This window comes from Pholis gunnellus (assembly GCF_910591455.1).
Source record: "Pholis gunnellus genome assembly, chromosome: 13".
NCBI classification, from domain to species: domain Eukaryota; kingdom Metazoa; phylum Chordata; class Actinopteri; order Perciformes; family Pholidae; genus Pholis; species Pholis gunnellus.
Genome location: NC_136540.1, coordinates 11,435,311 through 11,458,460, shown reverse-complemented (window position 1 = coordinate 11,458,460; position 23,150 = coordinate 11,435,311). Strand labels below are relative to the sequence as shown.

At 41.8% G+C, this 23,150-nt stretch overlaps 1 protein-coding gene across 1 annotated transcript; it reads left to right on the top strand.

Moving 5' to 3' along the window:
- The first annotated feature begins 10,635 nt into the window (after positions 1-10,635).
- Positions 10,636-18,957, top strand: mepcea (methylphosphate capping enzyme a). The gene is made up of 5 exons (XM_079171479.1): positions 10,636-10,895; positions 11,571-13,422; positions 15,059-15,277; positions 15,404-15,527; positions 15,634-18,957. The coding sequence occupies exons 2-5, from the start codon at positions 11,626-11,628 to the stop codon at positions 15,666-15,668; spliced, it is 2,175 nt and encodes a 724-aa protein (XP_079027605.1). The 5' UTR covers positions 10,636-10,895; positions 11,571-11,625; the 3' UTR covers positions 15,669-18,957.
- The last annotated feature ends 4,193 nt before the right edge of the window (positions 18,958-23,150 follow it).

Below are 23,150 nucleotides of genomic sequence, written 5' to 3'. Positions count from 1 at the left end.
TGGCCGAGAGGCTGAATATTAATGCAGGAAGCGGTTCTGTGGGAGGAGGCAGCCAACGGGCAGACATGGTTGGTTTTCTGTTTGACGGAACAAACCTGCTCAGTGAGAAGGCCAGGAGGGAGGGAGGGCTTTTATATGCATTTTCTAAGGCGGTGGTCTGTTATTTAATACCACAGGGAGACTAGTAAAACTTCATACATTAACTGAAAATGTAACAAGAACAGGCTTTGCAAAGCTGTTTTTTTTTTTACTTGCACAATTTGAACTGACAAGGCCTTTAAATAGCTGCGTTAGATGCACTGGTTCCTCTAAACGTTTTAGCTTCCCAATGTATATATAGACCACTGAAGAATAGAATAAAATGTGATCATTTGCTACAAAAGTGCTGAGTTCAACAAGCAGAACACAACTAATCACATGCAGAAATCTCTGCATTTTAAATATTTCTGAAATGCATCTCCCAACATTTAATATATGTCTGCAGCACAAACACATTTATTTTGTGTAAGAAGGTGGATTCTTTCATTTTTAATTCTGGCAATAAGTGTAGTTTTCATTTGTACAGGTAGATGCTGCTGGTATATTTAACAAACTCCCTGTAGTGCTATCTGCTTCTTAAGATGTTTAAGATTCCACAAACCACTCCTAGTTTATGACATTCTAACAAGTTTCCCTGTAAATGTATACTGGTGCTCATCCCTGAAATGTTGAACAAAGAAGATTCCCTGTTGATAAAAGGTAATCTATGACATATCATGGTGTTAGTATCCATGTTCTGTGCACCAGTGTGCATTACTGTAATGCTTCACCCATATATGTTTATGTATATATAGTTTTGACTGCTTGACAGGAAGTGCAAATGTGTCTCTTAAAATGCTTCACTGACAGTTTTGTATGCACTCTCCAGCTTTAACAACAGTAGTTTTTTTGTATTTTTGTCACGGCCGGTTTCGACATTTGGAAATGATACCAAAATTGAACCCAGATTTTTTTTTTCTTCCCCTACCGCCTCCAGATTTTAAGGGTATAAAAGTGACTGGGTTCATAAGCAGGCGGGGACGACAACCAAAATCCTCGCTGCTTTTGCCCTAATTTGCCTATGATGTCATCTTTTTCCTCTCTCTCACCTGCGATTGGCTGACTGGCACAGCATCTGCTCAGCCTCATGGAAAGTGCTTCAAGCCCAAGGTGGAGGCCTATCCGAGGCTCTGTGAATCATGGCTGGTTGTCCTGACAACCCCTGTAATGTCGACTGTTCTGTGACGGTGTTCCCTCAAATGGAGAACCTGATGGTACCGAGAACGTCCACCATGATCCTCTAGTCACATCAGAAGAGGGCTTTTTAAAAAACAAATTGCAAGCATATATTCTGAAAAACCAGAGAAAAAAGATGGAGCTTTGAAACTATTTTGTTTGTATAGAATACAATCATGAGACTTTCTGAACTCTCGGGGATTTTAATATCGCTGATATTGTTTTTCTCCAGCTTTGCAGGCACACAGGTGTTGCACTAGCGAGACCTGATTAGATCCTGCCTACATGGACATGAAAGAGAGATGCAAATTCAGTTCAGCAGTTCCACGCAGAGAGGAGGTTTTGCTCCGACTCCTGACAGCAGACATTATGATCCACTGTACACTTACATAGAGCCAGTGAGCTGTGTTAGCACAGCTAATACAAAAAGGTGTTAAGCGCTCCGAAAACACAATATGACAAAGCATTTAAAGCATGAACAAAAAAAACATTTGGATGATATTGGCCTCTCAGCTAAATTCTATACAGATCTCTTATTTGTTATATTTTCCAATCTAACCCTCCCATGAGTTTAAGACAGCATGTGTACATGTGACTGTAATTTTGAATAGTCAGAGACACAGTGGGGCTACCCCAGCAGGCATTTGGCTGATATGTAAATATCTTGGACAGGGTCAGCTGTCCATCACAGGTCCAACACATGGACACCCTCAACCATATCACCATTTCAGGGTCACCATTAACGTAATTCACAGGTTGTTGGATGAAACCTGCAGAATACAATAAGAGGAACTCTGTGAGGGTTCAGTGCTTGATCGATTCAAGTCTTTTGTATTCACAAATATCCAAGTGTTTTGTTTGCTTTTGGCCTGCTGTGTTCATGCCATCCACTACAGAGTAAATGTCATGGTATAATGAGTTATAAAGGGCTGTTATTTCATTAACCATAACCCATCTGTTGCTGTGCGAACTTCATGTCAGCCTCCTTCAGCCAATCAAGAGGGTCAGCTCTAACATTCATGAAGCCCTGGTCAGACTGCGGCCCCAGCCTGACAAAGAAATAACACACACATAACCACTTCCTTGAATGAAAGTCAGCCAAATGATGCTTAAGTCCTCCTCTAACCTTTCATTTTACCTTCATTTTGCAAATTCAAGTAGATTTAACAGGTGAAATAAGCACAGGATTATGTGTTTCACCTGGATTAACGTGCTGAGTCCGCTCCAGGAGATGAGCAGGTGTTTTATACTTTTTTATAAGAAGCAAACTGTGATGCAACAATGATTAGAAAGGTCACAGACTTTCTACTAGCCAGTGTCCTTTCACAGCCATGTGTGTTGTTGTCTTGTCCTTTAGAGAACCCATACCTGCTCTCTCGAAAATCATCCTAGATTTGACATATGATATCCCCTCATCTGGTCTCGTGTCTCAAACACCAGCTGTTCCAGCAGCTGCATTAACATGGATGCAATATTAACTCCATTCCACATGCTGCTAACGATGTGACTCATAAACTTAGCCGAGTAATACTCAAGGCAGATCATTTCCTAAAGCTTGGTGCTGAAAGCTCAGAGGAGCCGACAGAAGAACCTGCAGCTGCAGAGAGGAGGAGCATGATTTACTAGTATCCATAGGCTGCTGTGAGTGATCAGGTTTATATAATGCATCCTATAAATATCCTGGGAGGCAGAGCACATCTCTGTGGTGACAATTTGCAATAAGCCCCGTCGGGAATTTAGTAATGTTGTGGGCAGAGTTCAGAAAATTACTGTCAAAATGAAACCTCTATAACCTACATGTGTATGACCTACATATATCCTGACTAATTATCTAATCAGAGAAAATACTAAACTAGTCCAATCTAGTCTAGAGCCAGCAGGTCAGTGCTTTGAGTTATCCAGTGAAATGTTTTCACATGTGATGGATGGATTAGCACAAAATGTATTACAGGTATTCATGGTTTCTGGATGATTAATGGTTTTAAGTGATCGCTACGAAATATGGTACAGATATTCACGTCCCCCATTAGCCCAATACTTTGGTTTATGAGCACATACCTCTGTTCAGCATCAGTTGTACTTTGTGCGTAGCTCTAATTGACAATTGTTGGCATTGCAATGTGTTATCTAAGATCGTGAACATGGTGAACAGGACACCTGCTAGCATGTTAGCATTGTCATTGTGAGCATGTTAGCATGTAGCACAAAACACCACTGCCTAAGCACAGTAACTAATGTTCTTTATAAAGGATTTGAGCACCTATTGGTTCTGTGGTTCTGTGGTAAAATGTTTGCCTTCGAGGGAAAAGTGTGTCTGCTTGTGATTAAAAAGTTTTCTCATTTTATGGCAGTGAAGCTTTGCAGTCAAGTTCAATCTATTTCGTCTGCAAGCGAATTTTGGATTACCAACTCGGCAAGGCCAGCCATAAATAATAATAGATAATCATATAATTTTCTCAATATGAATTGGGAAAATGTCTTCACTGCTCATGTGTGTGTTAGTATTTCCTGATTATCCTTCCTCATCAGTCCAAGAAGAATGTATCATTCTGCAAAATGGAAGGAAGAAATTTGAGATGATAGGTTCTTTGGTCCAGAATCAAATAATCACAGCACCAGTCAATCTCTACTGTATAAACCATATCGAATTATGGTTTAGATTATCATATTATGGCAGAGCTCACTGTGCCTTGGGAGCAGAGGTAGAGGGAAGCTTCAGAGAGACACACAAGCCTCGCAGGAAATGATGATATGAGGAGGAGATGAAGTGTGTGGGTGAACTAAACTTTGCTTTCTGCTACGGCGATCAATAAAATCTCTCACCTGTGCCCGAAAATATATCTTGTGATAACAACTGTGCAATTTTCTTTTTGTTAATGCTGACAGCAGGTTGAGCAATTTAGGAAAGCACACTGTGGAGTTTGTTTTCAGCTGGTTTCATTCGCCAAGCTGCAAGTACTGCTGTTTCTTTGACTAAATTCAAGAACACAAGACACTTGAGGCTTGTTTGATCTATTCAAACTGTGGTTTAATATGATGCAGCAGTTTTATTGCTTAATAACAGTGGGTATTTTCTGCGAAAAAGCAGTAATATTCACAAAATCAAGCACATTTAAATCAAAGGAAAAAACATCTGCATTACCTTTTACGATCAAAATGTGGTGATTAAAAGACAATAGATTGCACAAACACACCCCACCAACAAACCGCATATGCAGCATTATAGAGTATTGCTCTAAGTGTGCTGATGTCGGTGGATCAAACAGAAGAGAGATGGCTGGTAGGGACAGTGTATTAAATGCTCTTCATTTGACCACATCAGATTAACTTCTGTAAGCCCTCCACTGGTAACTTGGCGTGTAAAAGATAATGGGTCACGCTCATCCATGCTACAGCTTCATCCACAAACAGTATACTTTTTGTGTGCGCTGGCACATTCCCCAAAGGAATAAAATTGAGGTTAGTAGGCCTCTATCCTGCTGATCACAGTTAACCTATTGATAGGTTAGCCAGTGTACAAGAGCTCATTAAGTCTAGTAATGTAAGCGCTGACAGCTAAATGCAGTAATTACAGATTACAGCGCAGTTTAATGTTGTGCACTTTAATGTTGTGCACTTAAGATTTTAAATGTAAGCTTTGTTCCATGTTTCAACTTTCTGGCTCAAAGAAGATGGTTAAAAAGGAGCAATTCTTCTAACTCCTGCTACCATATGTTTTAAATCATGACTGCTAGTTTATGCCATCAAACACAATCCCTTCCTCACGCTGTTAATCTGCGGTAGTATCAGTACCATCGTGTTTTGCAGTTGTGCTGTGTCTGATGGCTGTGAGTGAAGTGTTTACTGTGAGTATGGTTGCTGTAATTCTAATGCATGATAGCCTGTGATGCTGAACCAATTTGAGAGATGTTTGTGTTGATGAAATAGGAGGATATAAAAACTACTTTATTTGCACTCAGGGTAATATCACATCCTGGTGGAAACGCATTCATTTCCCAGTAGTGTACATCTTTCCACACAGCTGTCCAGGGAAATGATTCAGTCTAAACTGCAGCAATGTAGAAATGTATATGAAACCTGGACAAAGTAGATGCTGCACTACATTTCAAGACTGCGCCTTTGTTTTCATTCGTCTAACATGATGTTAGGTCGCACGCAGGTGATAAACTTTTCCAACTCAACATCCTATTACCTCTGGATTGTAACTCAATCTGGTAAATCTGTTCTTAAGAGGGATTAGAGGATTTTTATTATGATGTTTGAGTGACGGTAAAATCTACAATGTACAAATCCCTCTTACACTTGAATTATCTTGGGCTTTAAAATGAGGCTGGTTGATGTAGGATGGCAATATTCATTAAAAAGCAATTTGAGCAAATGTGTCAGGTATAAAATATTAATCTCTTAACTCATTTTAAATGCTGTTTAACACACAGCTGAGTTTAACAAACAGGGTGGCGGAACAAATACTTGGAACTAATAACTAAATAAAACATGAAAAAGTACGCTGCCTAAAGGCCACAATCGCATGTTTGACAAATTGTGTTTTTATTCCTGTTGTACACTGTCAGACAGGCCAGTAACTGCTGATATAGCCAGAAAAAACTGCCTAAAATATAAAAAACAACTCTGGTTCTATATTATTTCAGTGTAACACAACAGGTATATCATTCAGTGTAGCTCTGATGCGGCTAAGAAGAAGCTCAGAGACACACCTTAGAATGTAAAACAGGCAAATGAGCGGTCGCTGGGTGATAGAGCGAGGGGTTTGTGTGTGTGTGCGTGCGTGCGTGCGTGCGTGCGTGCGTGTGTGTGTGTGTGTGTGTGATAAAGGTCAGGTATTACAAGTATTATAAAAATGCAGTAGCACAATCCAACGACAACACAGTTTTTATGTCTCAATCAATCCTGTACACACACTTTGCATATTTACAGACTATCCATATTCACTTCTCCTTCGCTGACATTTCTGTGTTCAATACTTTAACTCTGTCCTCAATCAAGCCTCGTGTCAATATTAATTAGTGCACGACAGGAGCACCTATCCGCTCTCAGAGAGCAACACAGCACAGAAGTCCCATCCATGACAACTGGTCTGAACAAGCCCCTCCCAATGACAGCTGGCTTATTGTGTGCTGGGCCTCTGAAGCGGCCTTGTTTCCCTTTGCTTGGACAGTTCAATAACTAATCTCAATGCAGCCAGCAGCATGTAGTTTTGAAAATGAGGAGGGCAGGTCCGATGGAAAGTCATGATCGGCGTGTCTGTGTGTGTGTGTGTGTGTGTGTGTGTGTGTGTGTGTGTGTGTGTGTGTAACTGGGAGGTTATCTTGTCAGTTCACATGAGGATTCAGAGATGAGTCAGACAAGGAGCTCACACCTTGGCTGCACAAATAGAGAAGACAAAACTGATCTGTTCAAGAGGGCATTTTCACCAAAGACACCTTTCTTTTTAGTTGTTAAAATGCATTCAGCCAAAAGCTCTGCACAGGTCTCAGAGATCACATTATCAGCCTATTGTGCTTAATTTAACTTTGAATATTTACCACGTTGATTTAATTTTTCATTCGGCCTGCAGAATAATTTGGTGTGTAATCAAGTAAGTTAATATCAAAGGTTATCGCAGCACGTTTGCAATTATTCTTCCCAGGATTGCAAATTACATTTTGATCTGTCATTCGATCGCAGCCCCCCCCCCCCTCCCCTCAGTAATGAAATTGAGAAAGGGCAGCCATGGTTTGGTCTCCATCCTTAAGTTCATTCATCCATCTGTCACATCTCAGACACTATTCTTTAGCTCAAGGAAGGCACCGTATACACTCTCCCTTCAGTTCACAGTGTGAAGGGTTTACTGTCGGATCTGTGACTCCAAAAAACACTTTGTGGGTATCTACAGAACTTCTATGTCCTATTACACAACAGACACCTTTTTTTTTTGTGGTGTGCTATTTATTTCAAGTTAAGTATAAAAGGTATTTATTTTGCACAGATTGTTGTGTTGGGAGGTTTGCATCATCACTGTCTAAATACATTTGTTTGTCCATCTGTAAAGCACACTTTATCAATACATTTTGACAATATTTGAATGATTTATGCTTCACGTTCAGAGCACATCATCTCTCATATAATGTGCTACTTTACAGAGCATGTTGGCCTGTCGATCTAACGGTTACTTACAATGACCTCACACACAAGCAGAACAAGCGGTGGATCCCGCTGATGTTGCTGCACACGGGGCACGCGAGCAGCCCCCTCCCTCCGTCACATGTAGGCTAATGAACAGCAGGCTCGTGCTCTTGATGGAGGAGCCTTTTGGGCCACAAGAACCATGTGTACTCACCACTTTCTGCTTGGACACACGCAAACAATAGGACACGTCTGGAGTGCTTGGGGCCCAGACCCCGAGGAAGGGCAGATGGTGCCCGGGATCGAGCACGGCACCCCCATTAACATGAGAAAAGAGAGGGACAGAGGCGGGAGGGGGGGGGGGGGGGGGGGGGACAGGTACCCTGTCTCCTATTTTCCCTTCTTCCATAGAGATTAGAGAGGGGGTGACTCATTTACCAAAGTCTGTGGTGCTGATGTGGAACCCAATTAGGAGCAAGCTGTCAACTGAACAGCAGATAACATCAAACGTGAGCATCCTGTTTGAAAAAAGAAAACAGTCCCGTCTCCGCTTATTCATATTTAAGACTTGCAGTCCCTCACTTTAGGAAATTTCATTTTGCATGTGCAATGTTAGTTTCCAAGAATAAGTGACTCAGAGCTATCTTTGTATTACAGCATTATGGGTAAAAGGAACATATTTTAGGTTTTTACTATAAACAGTATTTTGTTATTTGTGTGGCTACAGGATTGCTGTACTTTTTGAGTGAAAAAGTCAAATGATGTCTCTTTTTATGTTTCAATTACACCCTTAAGTTTAAATGCCAGCAGGTGGTTGAATCAATAAAATGTTTTTTTATTTATCGCATAAATCTCTGATTTAACTTGAGACTGTGTTTTTATGTAATCTGCAGCTGGCCATGGACACTTTAAAAGCCAGAGTTAAAGCAGTTAGAGTACTTAGCAATTGCTATTTGGGAGTGTATATGTTGTAAAAAGAGAAAAACAAATCTAGCATCAGCTATCAGATAACTTTCTGGACCTGGTTAAGTTGTTTCTCTATTTCTCAGTACATTATGAAACCTTTGATGATTTGGAAAAAGCTGGCGTGTCAAAAAATTCCAGCCTGTGGCATCAATAGAGAAACTGGCTGGTAGTGTTTTCCTTTCTTTCCACTGGAGACATCTTTTACCTAAAAACATAAACACTCCTGTTGCTGCAGCTGCCGACTGGAGCCTCTCTCTGGGTGGAATGAGCCTGCGCTGTTGTTTTGACTCTATTAGTCATAGCAACCACAATGTGAGAATTTCTCATGACCACAAAATTACTCTCTGAAAAAGAAATATCTTCCTTTTTATTTCAAAATAAACTAAACTAATAAACCTATTGGGAAAGCTAAACTACAACATTTGTATTTGCAGCAATGCACTAATTAAATCATTATGATAACAGCTGCGCACTTTAATGATTACAAAATAATAAATTAAAGCACAAAAGGGAGAGAGAGAGTATTGAGATGCTGCTAAGGGACATTTCTGTAGGTGTCTCATGAAGTACGTTTTTAAGATCATATTTTGTCTCCCCCTAGTGGCGACTTGGAGTACAGCTAGCATCTCCAGCATATTTAGATGTCCTGAATTTAAAAGGAAAAGTTGTGCTGCTGACATAGTCAAAATGTAACTCCTTACCATCGTACCATGCCTTGTTCCCCAAATATTTTCAACTATTTTTGCATCAATCACTGTCATACTTTAGGGCTGAAAAAATAGCCAAAATATTGAGAGTATAAATCATTGTGTTTGCCATTACTCTCTTGTTATATTTGTAATTATAATGTTACAAATATGGCATTTTACAAGAACACACATAGACGTATAAGCGGTGACTCATGCATAAAGCATGTAGCTTGTATAAAAGTATTTTATCTATAACAATAAGGTGTAAAACTTTAATTTCTCTCCACTAGGCGGTGAAGATTCAGATGGCAGGTGGGTCAAATAAAAGCTCTGATGATGTAGAGAATTTGTTTGGCTTCAGCCGTACTGGCCAATACACAAAACCAGAACTCTGGATCTTCAACATCGGCCTTTATCAAGTCCTGTCAACTACTGCAATGTTGTGGTGAACGAACACAATTGTGTGATGGACAAGAAGCCGCCCTGCTACCTCAGCAACAATGGCCTCTTAGTTCACATCCAGAGCTCCAATTTCAGGCTCATGCTTTATATAAACGGGTGAACAAACCTACCTTGTTGGTAGATTGAGGCCTGTGGTCTAGTGGGGTGTCATCAAAACTAAAGCACCAACAGCTGGTTTGTGGATCCATGGCTGTGCTGCTGTGGTTAACAGATTAACCGGGTCGTCTTTAGGTTTAGAGCAACATCCATAATTTGGCAATGGTTTTATGTGCAACCTTACCAAGTTGCATACACATTACACAGGTCACTCCTGCAACTATGCAGACAAAAGTGTAAAAAAAGATGGAGATACCTTAACACTGTTGCAAGATGCAATCTGTATATGTTGTTGTGGCTGCTTGAAATCACCCTGAAACAATAACTTCTATAGTCTTTAGTCATGTCTGAACATTACATTTATTAACACACACTAGAAATGACAGTTGTTGTGGAACATCTCAGTATAATTGTTTATTGACATATTTAAACTGGCACCTTTATTCTTTCTTACTTTGTTCTGCAACTGCTGTGCAACAATTTATTGAAACATGTTCAAATAACAATTAGAATATTCAGAAATAACTTGTTCCTGCTTGTCAGAGATGTGTTACCCTGCAATTAAATAGTATATGTTTACAGGCCTACTCATAGATATGCAAAGTGGCTACATTTTGCGTTGAAAGTATATTAAAACAGTTATTACGATGTAGTAATATTATGCACCATAGACCTCGTCAAATTCCTTGTATGTGCAACATACTTTGGCAATTAAACGGTTCTGAATTCTGAATGTAATGTGATGTTAGGACTGGAGCGATAAGTCAACAATTGTGTTGATAAACTATGGAAAATGCAAAAACATTCACAGTTTCACAGGATTTGCAGCTTTCCTCTATTTCATACCAAATATATTTTGAACAATAGTTTATATATTAATCGACAGGGGAAGTAATCGGTAGCTGCAGCCTTAATGTTTCCTCGCATGGGGATCAGTGAGGCTCATTATAATATCGAGGTCTCTCCTCCTCCCAGTCACACAGATCTCCGCCCAGGTTCATCCTGGACTACAGCTCGGAGCCCGGATGCGCCGCCATGCCGACTCTATCCGCGAATGGAATAATTTATTCACCAACCTGCCCGACACTGGGCGACTAAGAAGTCTACAAGACAGTTTGGAAGACAGAGGGAGTCTTTTAAACCGCGGACAGGCTAGCACGCGTTAACTTGCGCGTTCGCGTGGTCTCGCCACCGTTTGTGTTGATGTGGACGCTCGCGTGCTAAGCTACGCTAACACGTTAGCTCGACTCGAGAGCGAGCGCGCGCGGCAGTGACAGTCCGGCCGGAGGCGGGGAGAGCTGAGAGGTGAGACTGTTACTTTGATGGTGACTACACTGTTGACTGCGTAGAGGTGGCCATCTGCTAGATAGTATCGTTGAATGTGACTCTTTTTCGGGGGAGTCGTACAGCAGCGTATCGAGGTGGGTACGTGACGGTTTGTCTATTAACGGCTCTTTTTTTGTGTGTGGCCGGAGTGGAGCCGAACGTTTAGTCGACGTTTCAGTGTTGTGGCCCGCGAGAGAGAAGCTAGGAGCTAGCATCATGCTAACTAGATAACTGTCCGACACAGGGGGACTCCTAAACTTTTCAGGTCAGTTAATGTTAACGCCTGAGTAGTGAGGAGACACGCTCAAGATGTCAGAGTTAATCTGATAATGGCGTAACGTTAGTGCAAGAGACTTTGCATCTAAAACGGAGACTTTTGTTGTTCTTCTACCTGTATGTTCAGATATGAGTGGAAGGTAATGGGGTCATCTGGTTCATCCTCTTACTGCAATACAAAGCTATTGAACCACGTGCACTAAAAGTGACCCTGGTCTTTTGAGAATCTCGGAAACATATTTAAATATTTGTTGGTTTATGTGACTTTGTATTGCAGCAATAAAATGTTGCACCTCAACATTGTTAACTATACTTTAAAAGGATTTGTGCTATTTTTTTATTTATTTTATTTGACCGATCTTTTTCTGTGACTTTCAGATCCAGAAAAAAAAAATCCATTCCATGTCTGCATCAGCCCTGAAAACCAAAAGAGATGTCTGTTGACGAGGACACTGTAAAAACTGGCAGTCCACATGCCAGCTCAACTTCATCCCTGCAGCTCTCAGAATGCACTGGAGGCTACAGCAATGTATCCGTGATGGTGGAGGGTACCGCAGCCACCCCGGATTTTGCAGCCGCCTGTCCGGTCTCGGGCACTGAAGCCTCACCGAAACACAGCGGCACGACTGACGTGCTCACCAACTCGGACGATGCTGGACAGGGAGCCAGAGGGAACGAGAACAACATCAATCGCAGGAACAGCTTTCATCATTCCAAACAACCCCAACAAACAAAGCTAGCGAAGCGCCGCAACACGGCAAACTCTAGTTTCAAGCATCCGACATCTGGCAAGCGGCGACGAAGGGCCAACTCCGAGAGTGACTCCGTTCTGCCGACCAACTTCCTCCTGGGTGGGAACATTTTTGACCCGCTGAATCTCAACAGCCTGCTGGACGAGGAGGTCAACAGGGCTCTTAATGCAGAGACGCCCAAATCCTCCCCGCTGCCAGCAAAGAGCCGAGACCCGGTGGAGATCCTCATCCCCAGAGACATCACGGATCCGCTGAACCTTAACAGCGCAGACGGTAGCTTCATGGTGTCCCCCTTCAAGAGTGGTGGTCGGAAGAGACATCGCAACAGACACCATGGAGGAGGAGGAGGGAGTGGGGCTGGTGGTGGTGGTAGTGGGATTTCAACCGCACAGGTAAGCCTCTCAGAATCAGGAAAAAGTGAGGTTAAAACTAGCACCTCCATGCCGCTTCCAGGTATTTTAGCCTCGTGTTCTGCACTAGATGTCTCCAAAGAGTCCAGCAGTTTCTCCAGCGTCACGGAGGATTCCCATGAGCACTCGGCCGACAACTCAGCCAACTGCAAGGAGGAGATGACATCTGTATCTATAGAAGATTCCTCCATATCAGGGGCAACAAACCAGCACACAAGCAGACGCAAGCGTAGGCGCAACTCCGGTAAAACGGAGACCCCCGTGACCCATTCTACGCCCATTGGAAGGTCAGGATGTGGAGAGAGGAGTTTCGGTACAGGGGGGTCGAGAAATCCTCAGTCCTTCCACACACCAAGGAGTGGTACCAAAACCGTGCCAGGAGGTCGCCAGCAGTCCCACAACCAGGCGAAGGAGCAGCAGAAGAAGAAGTTTCAGTATGGGAACTACAACAAGTATTATGGCTACCGCAACCCCGGCGCCAGTGAGGACGCGCGGGTACGTGTGCTTCGCCCAGAATGGTTTGAGGGTAAAGATGTTCTGGATTTGGGGTGCAACTCGGGCCACCTAACGCTCTATGTTGCCAAAATGCTAAGACCTGCCCGCATACTGGGCCTGGATATTGACAGTGGTCTGGTACACGCCGCTCGTAAGAACATCAGACACTATCTGTCTGAACTGCAGACCCAGGAGGCCAGGCATGCAATGCAGGAGAAAAAGAGCACCAAGCCGGGGGAGAGGAATGGAGGCGAGAGTCACGCAGACAAGAAGCACAATGACGCCGAGAGCAGGGAAGAAAACGGGAAATCTGTGAAAGGAGAAAGTGGCCCTGCAGAGGCCGGAAATGACAATGGCTCCTGCCGCACAGACGAGGTAGGGACCCAGAGGCAGGTCGGCAAAACGGAGCACATGGAGCAGGAAGACTGCGATTCGCCTCCCGCTGATCACTCTGTGAGCTGCTCTTTCCCCGTGTCCCTACGGATCTCCAGGGGTCCCATCGCTGCACCCCCACTAACGGAAACATCCACCCCAAGGCCCGGAGAGTTCCCCTCAAATGTGTCCTTCATCAAGGTAAGATGGCAGCATGAATGAGGTTCCTGTGTTATACATCTTGTGCGACCACATATTCTCCCTGGAATCTGTTGATAGTGATTGTTCTCCTGCCTCTAGATTAGGGATAGCATTGTCGGTTCAAATATAGCATACAGATTGCACTATGTAGCTCATCTGGACATGATACATATCGTATTAACTTACCGGTTTTGAATTGCATGCAAGTTGGCCTTGTAATTGAATACATGTTGATATTTTCAGTTGAGTATACTTTTAGTTTATTAGTCAATTTTAAAATGATTGTCATTTAGCCTACAAAGGTATATAGTTGAAACACGTGCAGTAGATCCTGGACACATCTTCACAACTTTTTGTTGTTGTTTTAATATATTTTGTTTTTTCTTCTCAACAAAAGTCTGCTCTGCTCCCAGTTAAAAGAACACAGGTTTCTCCCCCTTTTTATAAGTTAATACAGATGTATAAAGCAATCATTTATCAGTCTCATTTATCTTTACTTTGTCCACTATTAAGTTTTTCTATCTATTGGACTCCTCTTTGTGTGTTTTTAACCAGAAGCTTACTGTGCCCTGAAGCTGCCAGTGATTTTAAGAAGTGAAAGATGGAAGCAGTAAAGAGGAAGCTGTCCTTTTCACCCTCTTGATGTTGTAATGTGGCTGGAAGCATTTATAATGCCATCAGCCTGTCAGTGCCACCCGTGGTTGAATATTTTACAAATGTTAACAACAGCGTTTCTCTTAAAAACAAAAAAGCTTTTTAATTGTGCTAATTTCCATTCAGTTTCTTCACTCCACTGGCCTTGTGCCTTAGAGGCTTTGTGTAGGCCGCTACATGAATTGGTGAGATGCAGATGCCGTAGTGTTTCATGAACATAATCGATAACCGCCTCCTCCTCGCTACAAGCATCAGAGATAATGGCAGTGCAGCACAGAGCTTATCTTTTTAAAGGCGTGAAAAGCCTCAAGACGGCCGCCCGAGCCCCCTCAGCCGGCACAGTACAAGATGGATTTGAGGGAGAAATGTCATGCCGCCGATTATTTGTTTAATAAATCTGCCCCGGTATCGAGCTAACCACTTGGCGGTACCTCCGCGGTCCACTAGATGGCCCTCTTGAGGCCACGGCCAAGTGGTTGAGGTTATCTGAATTAGGCCCGATCACAACATACGAATTCGGACATACTTCAAAATAGTTACAAAGGCCTACGTCTTCGCAAATGATCGCCTTCAATTTTGCCCCTAATAGACGTATATTAAATGTAACATTGTATTGTGGGATGTGAGTAAACAGAACCTGTGAAAATGACAAAGAATTTACAGTGATACTGTAATCCTGTGGGTGTGCAGTGCTTATGTGAATATTTAAAGGTTTTATGCATTTTTAAATATGTATGAATGTTTTTAAAATATGGTTTAAAGCTTGGCTTTGTGTAATAAATCCTGATCTATAACAGAGCTGAAGCTTAGAGACAATGTTGAAATTACATCTGTTGCTCAGTGAGATATGCGTCTAATAAACACCAAAATAATAGCTATAGGGTTCACGTTTTACTGGTTCAGTCATAGTGCTGAGGAGCACAACATAGTTTGTTCATTCCAGGCCGTGTTTTCCTCACCACACCTCTTTTTCTCCTTTCAGGCCAATTATGTCCTGGAGAACGATAATCTTCTGGTGACTCAGCGGCCAGAGTACGACGTGGTCATGTGCCTGAGCGTTACCAAGTGGGTTCACCTGAATTGGGGGGACTGCGGCCTCAAGCGGCTCTTCAAGAGAGTCTACCGACACCTCCGTCCCGGAGGCATGTTCATCCTGGAGCCACAGCCCTGGGAGTCCTACGTGAGGAGGAAGAAGCTGTCGGTAGGAAACTAAGATGACGGGGGCTGATGATGCAAATAAATATACCTGGGATTTAGCAGGTGTATTGGTGATTTTAAAAGCCTGGTTTGATTGATTGAAGTATTTGTTCTCCCTCTCATTCGACAGGATAATATTGGGAGGAATTTTCACAGCATCCGCCTCAGACCTGAGCAGTTTGCGTCGTACCTCACAACAGAGGTGGGCTTCACCAGTTCTGAGTACCTTGGGGCCCCCAAGTGTTCAATTAGAGGTAATTCACTCATTTGTCAGAGCAAATGGATGCATTGCATGTTATTCATCACATTAGCTTGATGTCATTTCCAACATATTTACCCCCCCCTCTCTCATCACAACAGGTTTTCAGAGGCCAATCTACTTGTTTCACAAATGACCGCTCCTGCCTTGAAGATCATTGAATGTGAGTAGCCCGAGCCACCAACATACACACAAGCAAAGCCAGCCGCCCCGGACCGCAAGGAACCACCCGAGTCCTTCACGGTAGCGCCAGCTTTTCAGATGCTGACGATGAAATTCAGAAAGGAGAATGAGGACCAAAATGTGGAATTAATTTCGTAAAAGATGAGCTCTGCCGAGAGGAGGAGCCTATCAGAATCCTCTGCGACTACAAATTCTTAAACGGTGTGGAGTGAGCTGGGATAGGACTCCGCCAAGTGTAACCTGGAGCCAAACATTACAGCTCGGCCCGACTGGAAGAGGTGCTCATCCGATCATTTCCTTGGACTAGCCGAGTGCTAACGATGCACGGCCATAACATGTTTGCAAAATCTTTGGCCATATATCTTTTACTTTTATAACTTTGTTCTGTGCCACCACATCACCATGCGTTATACGTATTAGGGTTGGCCGATTAGGGCGTCCACCATCACCACTTTAGCAGGTGATTGATGGTGTGTTCACTACATCAGCTCCATATGACCAACTGTGTGTGTTGCAACTGAATTACAAAGCCATTAAACAGTCTGGCATGATGTCTCTAGAAGGCCACACTAGAGTGCAGGTTATGTGTTCTGTAGGACACTCTGCGGGCTCCAAAAACTGCTGTAGATGCCATATAAATGTGCCCTTAATGGTTAAATATCTGCATCATGTTTGAAGCCTTAAATCCCATCACAACACACGTATAAATGCACATATTTTTGTGAATTTATAACAGTCAAACTAATTCCACTGGGCATAGTTTCAGTCTGTCGCTAGTAGCTGATGTATTTGTCCCATCTTCCAACCCTAATATATAGTTTGTTTTGTCATTATTGCAAAGTAGGCCTCAGAGCTGAATTAACGTTAAGCTGTCACAGAGCTGTGAAAATGTTTGAAAAGGACAAAATGAAAACGTCCTAAATTGCACAAACTTAAGACGCCATGAAGTGAAAAGTGTTTCACTCAAAACAGCCAAAACATCCAGTGAAATAGTGAATGCTTACCCAAATGTGCAGCCACCGTTTGTCTGTTTGGTCCCTTAAAAGTGTCATGATGAGTCATCACATATTAAATTCTGTCATTATAACATGGTCTAGGTACAACGTGACATTGTGTAGTTTTAGCAGGCCTACTACCACCATGAAAGATACTTAGTGTTGTGTCTGAAACCTGACGTCAGCTAAACGTTAAATCCCTAAAGGAAAGTTCAGAATCTGATTCATATATGTTCCATGAAACAGTTTTGGCTGTTTTGAACACGTGACATCACTTCATGGGCTCTTTAGGCCTTTTCGATGCTCCGTGCTAATGACGGGGGGGCATATTTGAGCTGCGCTGACACCCGGGTGTCTGCTTAGCTCAGGATAATTCAGAACAGAGACCGCAGTGACTCGTTTGAGGTGAATCTGAAGCATGCAGTGATTTATTGTTTTAATGACAGTAAAGCCACAGCCCTACCTTTTTATGTCACTGACAATGTCAACAATAACAGAGCAGAGGCCTGTCATTAAAGATGTATTACAGTCGCTTTAATGCCGTATAAATCACGAGGTCATCACTATAATTTAAACAGCGTTAGAATCACTTTCTAGCTCCAGAGTTGGACTGAACTTCTGTCAGGCTGAACATTTTTTTTTTATATATTTGTAGACAATTGTTTGTTACTAAAAGTAATGAATCCTATCCTTAAGATTTTTTTACCAAATTGAAATGCTGTTTGTAGTGAAGCGCTGCCCAAACATTTTATGGGTCTTCTGTTCTTGAATTTGACCAAATATGCCATCTGAGTCTTTGGCCTAAGAGGCCCGTTGTGTGTTTTTACTGGTGTGCACTGAGCACTGCTCATCTCCAACGTTTCATTGTGAGCGAACATCTTCCGTTTTATTGTGACTGGTGGAGGAGACGGTGGAAAGATATGTTTCTATTTTAGTAAGTGATCAATGTAAATACGTTTGCAAAGATTTGTTTTACTGTTGTCGATATTGAGTTCATAACTGCTTTTGTTATTTTCCAGTGGATGTTTTTTTGTTTGTTTTTTTTTCAAATGTTCGCTGCCAATTCGTGAGTGAGTCTGAGTTTTTGTCCTAAAACGCACCGCTAATCCAGCTCTGTAACAACAAATGGAAATGTACATTGCAAAGTTCCGATGTGTTTGCTTTGTTCTGTCCTGGCAGGCACATGGATTGTTAGATTGGCTCTTTATTTTTTTATAAACTGTTTGAAAGGAGTGTTGTTGTCGACGCACTCTTATTTCACCTCGTTTGACACGTTAAACAGATTTGATTACTTTCTCCGTTAAACTCGTTTCTTCCATACGTTGTGGAGCGCCGATTAACCGATAACATGAAGCGTCCGGTTACATTTTGGATTGAAGGAGAACCGGCTTAAACCTCAGTTAACTCATCAGAGATTTCTAGTTTTTACCTCAGACAATCAAATAGTTTAGAGCTAGTTTGTGCTTTGTCACTGATGTGAAAGATTGCACCTCACTGTCTCAGCAGCAGTATCTTCACATTTTAACGCAACATATACACACAGAGCTGTGTACAGTTTTGTACTTCCCTTGAGGTTTATTAATAACACAAAAAAGGTTGTAAAATACACAAAAACCCTTGTTTCAACATGGTTTAATGCAGGTGAGAAATATTGCTATTTCAGATGTGTTCTAGTTGTGTACAACACAGTTTTGTGCGATATTTGCTCTTTTGTAATTCTGCCCTTAAAGCCAGCCAAAAAGCATTCTATTTCATGAATTACAACATTTTGTTATCTGGCTTTTTGCTGAGAGAAAACGCTTTTCTGGGTTTTATTAAACAATCATATGCAGATAATTTAGTAATTCTGCAAAAGACCTGCGGATGCCAGAGACGATAAACTACACATTCAACACTATGCTTCTAAAGTTTAACTCGACCTAATCACTCAAATCCCAGAGACTTTAGCAGAGATATGTTCCGTGATCGCTCATCTTTAAAACCTGCAGATACAACCGGATTGTAAGAACTGAGCAGCATCAGAAATCAAATATTGATCAAATATTTTGTCACAAACTCATCAAAGCTGTAACAAAACGGTGGTCATACTTACATTTTTCATATCTGCTTCTCATGTATTAGAAGTTGTCTAAGATGGAAGAACATAAAATTGTTCTACAAATGTATTAAAATAGTAAAACTGGGTATCTCAAACAAAAAGATGTAAATCTTTATGTACTGCAAAAATGCATAAACTCTTATTTTCAAAGGCGCTAAAATTCACCTCTTGGTGTTGAATTTGCACTGAATTGACTGAATTAAACTACTTTAATACTTTTTTTTGCAGTTGATGTTTTACAACTTTCCTAGAATCAGTTTTCTGGAGGAAAAAAAAAACTGTTGTGATTTTTGTACCATTTGAACAGCTCTATTGTGTGGTTCTGTAATTCAGCATTTTGGATCCTTCCACATCTTCAAAAGCCGCTCTGATGAGCAACAAGTGGCTGAGTTCTACCCGTAGATGATCTCATTGAGGCGATCGTCACACCGTCTCTAAAGAGGTGAGTGACCTACTTTGAAGGAAGCGGTGAATTTAAAAGTAAATCCATCCTTTTCATCTGCAAACGGGTCAGGTTGATTGATGTCACCAGGAGACTTTTTCTCGTATGTGGGAAGGGCAACCGCGTGATCTATTCCTGTACGTGTTCTGCTCCTGTATAAAGGGAATTGTTATATCATGCAGTTTATGATTCCCTATAAAAGTCTAAGTGATGATCAGACACAAAGACCTACAATCCAAAGTCTGGTTGGCTCAGGATGTGAACACAAATGACAAAGCCTGTACATGATAATACAAGCCAATACAACAGCATCCCAATGATTGCGTTTATTGCAGGGCTATTGTTATGGATTGCAAACTACTGAACAGATGTTATTGTTGTGCGTCACAATGGCATCAGTAAGTATTCATCCGTCTTCATTCCTGTGGTTAGAAATACTCAATTTAAAATGTATTATTACTGTGCCAAGAGCGACCGCACACACAATCGTTATTCATTTACAGACATGACTCATGCTCATCAACGCTGTGACGCTGTACATTGACTTGTTTCCTTAATGTTATATACAAATTTCAGAGCAAAAACCAAAAGAAGTGTAAAGGAAACAAGCTCAGGCGATTGCAGTGAGAAAGAGACTTGAGGAGGTGTAGAAACATTTGCTATACGTTGAGGTGACGGAAGACTGAAAGGTGAACTATAACAGAGCTTCAGATCCTTTAACAGGGAACCTACCAGGACAACCGTCTGCAGCGCTCCATCAGTCAGGCCTTTGTGGTTGTAAAGGTACACTCATGACATTAGAAGGCCTGTGAGACTGGTCAACACAAAGGTCCTTTTAGAAAATATTCTCTGGAGTGCTCTGACTCACTGAAGATTCACCATTTATCTCAACAGCCGAGTGGTTTCAGGACAAGTCTGGATTCCTCCGATGTTTGTCTCTTTTTCTTTATAGTTGAGGAACTGGAAGATGGAAACAGGTTGTTTTTTTTATGGTCAGGCTGGTGAGTTAGAGATCATTTTATTTTGTTGACTTATTTTTATTTATTTTTAGCTCTGACTATTAATGCCAAAGCAGGAGATATACTTAAAAAACGTGTACATGATAGGTTTATATGAATAAATGCTCAAATGGTATTTATATACTGTATTCTAAAATGTATATATGTATAAGATAATGATCATCATTGATGCTTTTGCACATTTCTTTAGTATGCCATGTGTTTAATGATTTATGATTACATCATTCTATGGTATTATGAGCAACAATATAACAATGGCAATAGATCAAAACATACACAATGATACCATTAAAGTAAACCCAAATTTAAAGGGCAAATTAGAACAGGCATGTTAACTTTTGTAGTCAAGACACTATTGTTACAGTCAAGTGTCGGATTTCTGATTTTCTCTCTAATGAATAACTATTTTGATAAGACTTGAGGGACTGCACCCCTCAGCAGGACTTGCGCTGCATTAGGATGTGTCTGTGATTCCTCCTCACAGCATCTTTAACCCCTTGTTCCTCTGCAGTGATACAGTTCTACACGGCCACAGTTTAAAAATACATCCATCCTGTGATAACTTTCTCATTTAAGCTGTCGGCTTTGTTGAAGACAGACAGCCTCGTGTAAACAGGTTCGTGGCGGGTTACCCCCTTTTGTAGTTTGGTCACGCTGCGCTGTCTGAATAGCACAAAGATTCCACTCAGATGACAATGCCGGGCACAATACAGCGGCCCGTGTTTACAAATAGCATCCATGCCTTTAACACCTACTAGTCCAGGCCAGCCATCAACCATCTTCAGACCCGGGCTTCGTTAGCTCTGCTACATATCAAATTGTTTGAATGATACAGTTTCTTGGTTACTAGATGTCAGTATTTCAATGTGTCCTGTAATGTTGTTCCCCAAACCAAGGTGAGTGTATTCGTTTCCAGCTGGCATGTCACTTCCTAGAAAAAATTCACTAAAGACCTTTGACCTTCCGATCGGAGATAGGCAGACAGCACGACAATGAATTTGCTTTGCAATCGTGAATGGTGGATTGTGACGTCGTCCGTCTGTTCCAGACAGACATTAACGCAGACAAAAGACATAACACTTCATTCACAAAAGCTCTGTTCCATCACAGCTATTTGGGTCAGTCACTTGACCGTTGTTGTTGTCATGTCTGTGCAGCGGTGAGCAAAAGCATGCCGGACCCATTTCCATGCTTCCAAGTCCAGACGATAAAGGGCTGCAGAGTTAGTGTTTACGCTATATTTGAGCTTTTTTTTAACATGGAAATTGAAGTAATTACTTTGACTCATATTTGGGCGGTATAATTAAAGCTGATGGTGATTATTATCCTAACAGCAACAAACCAAAACATCAGTCAATTTATTTTGCATGCATTTATTGGCAACACTGCATTTCAGAGAGTACAACTGACTGTTCACAAAGCATTGATGTTATTAAATGTGAGATACGGGGTCAGCCACACTCAGTTTCAGGCAACAATAAGAGATCTATGAGCAACAGGATTGCAGCTGCAGATCTATTCTAACTACATCTAACTAAATAAAGTCCACTTCAAAAGCACTAATTGTCAGATTCCACTGCATGTTTGAAGTCCAAGAGTGGGTATAATTCAGTCAAGTTGTCAAAATGGTTCATCCAGAAGAATGGGTTCGGTTACCAGGATTCCAACTGCCGGCTGTACTGAAGATGTCCGGCCGCATGCTGGTGCATGCAGGTGCTAAGAGCGCACAGCACAGCACCTGCAAATGTGAACGGTAAAACTTAGCTTAAGTCTAACAATCAGCAATCATTTCTTTAGTTTTGTATTTGCAATAAAAGTACAAATATCCCAATGTTGTGCACGGTTCTGATCTTAGCAGTCTTACCTGTATCTTCGAGGGCAACCGTGATGACCAACGATGTACTCCTGAGCATAGCAGAACCGTCTGCAGAGTCCTCTATACCCACATGTCCAGTACTGCATTTCTGGATCGCTGCCTGTAAATAATTATTTTAAAAAAAATCTTAAATATGTTCCCACATTCCTGATCGACTTAACTTTGCATAAACTGTAATCACAACAAATCCATTAATCTTGAAAACTGTAAAGTTGTGATGTCATTTAATTTTACTTCTCCTCAAAAAAAAAGCCCAGTGTAGTCTGAGCATCTGCCACATCCTGATTTGCTTGATTTGGTCTCACACAGTGATAAAATGGGGTGTATCCACGTTGCTTACCCTCCCCGACTGCGAGCATCAGGAGAAGCACAAGGAGAACCAAGCTCAGTCCCTTCATGTTTGGGTACCAATAAGCGTTCAGACAGTGTTGTTGACAGGCTGATGCTGCATTTATACAGCATTTCAACCGCGGGGGAGGAGTCCGTCGTGCTCTGTCCAAATCACAATAACAAATCTGAGTCTGAGGCCTGTAGGTCAGGACTATCAGCTTACTCAGCTCAGTCAACTTGAGGATTTAAGATTGCTTTTAGGCCTTTTACAAAGAGTCATACTGTCCTTTTGTGTGCTCAGTGTGCGTAACAATACTTTTTTATTCGACCTGCTCTGTGATGTAGCGATGCTGTAAATGATCTGTACTGTTCATCAGAACACAGAAGCACAGAAAGTTCTTTTGAATTGTACTTACATACACATACGTACATACATACAGGTGAAATACTAGTGAATCTGCTTGTTTTAGACACAGTAAGCAGCACAATGCTGTCTGTCCGGCTGTGCTTTCAGGGCTGACAGCAGTTCGACCACTGCTCTGCCCACATCTCAATATGGCAGTAGTTCATGCGTTATTGCTGATGCTGCGAAACGACAACCAACCAGCACAAAACACTGTGCTCCAGTGACGGGGGGGATTGTTAACAAAACAATAACAACACAAGGCATAGACA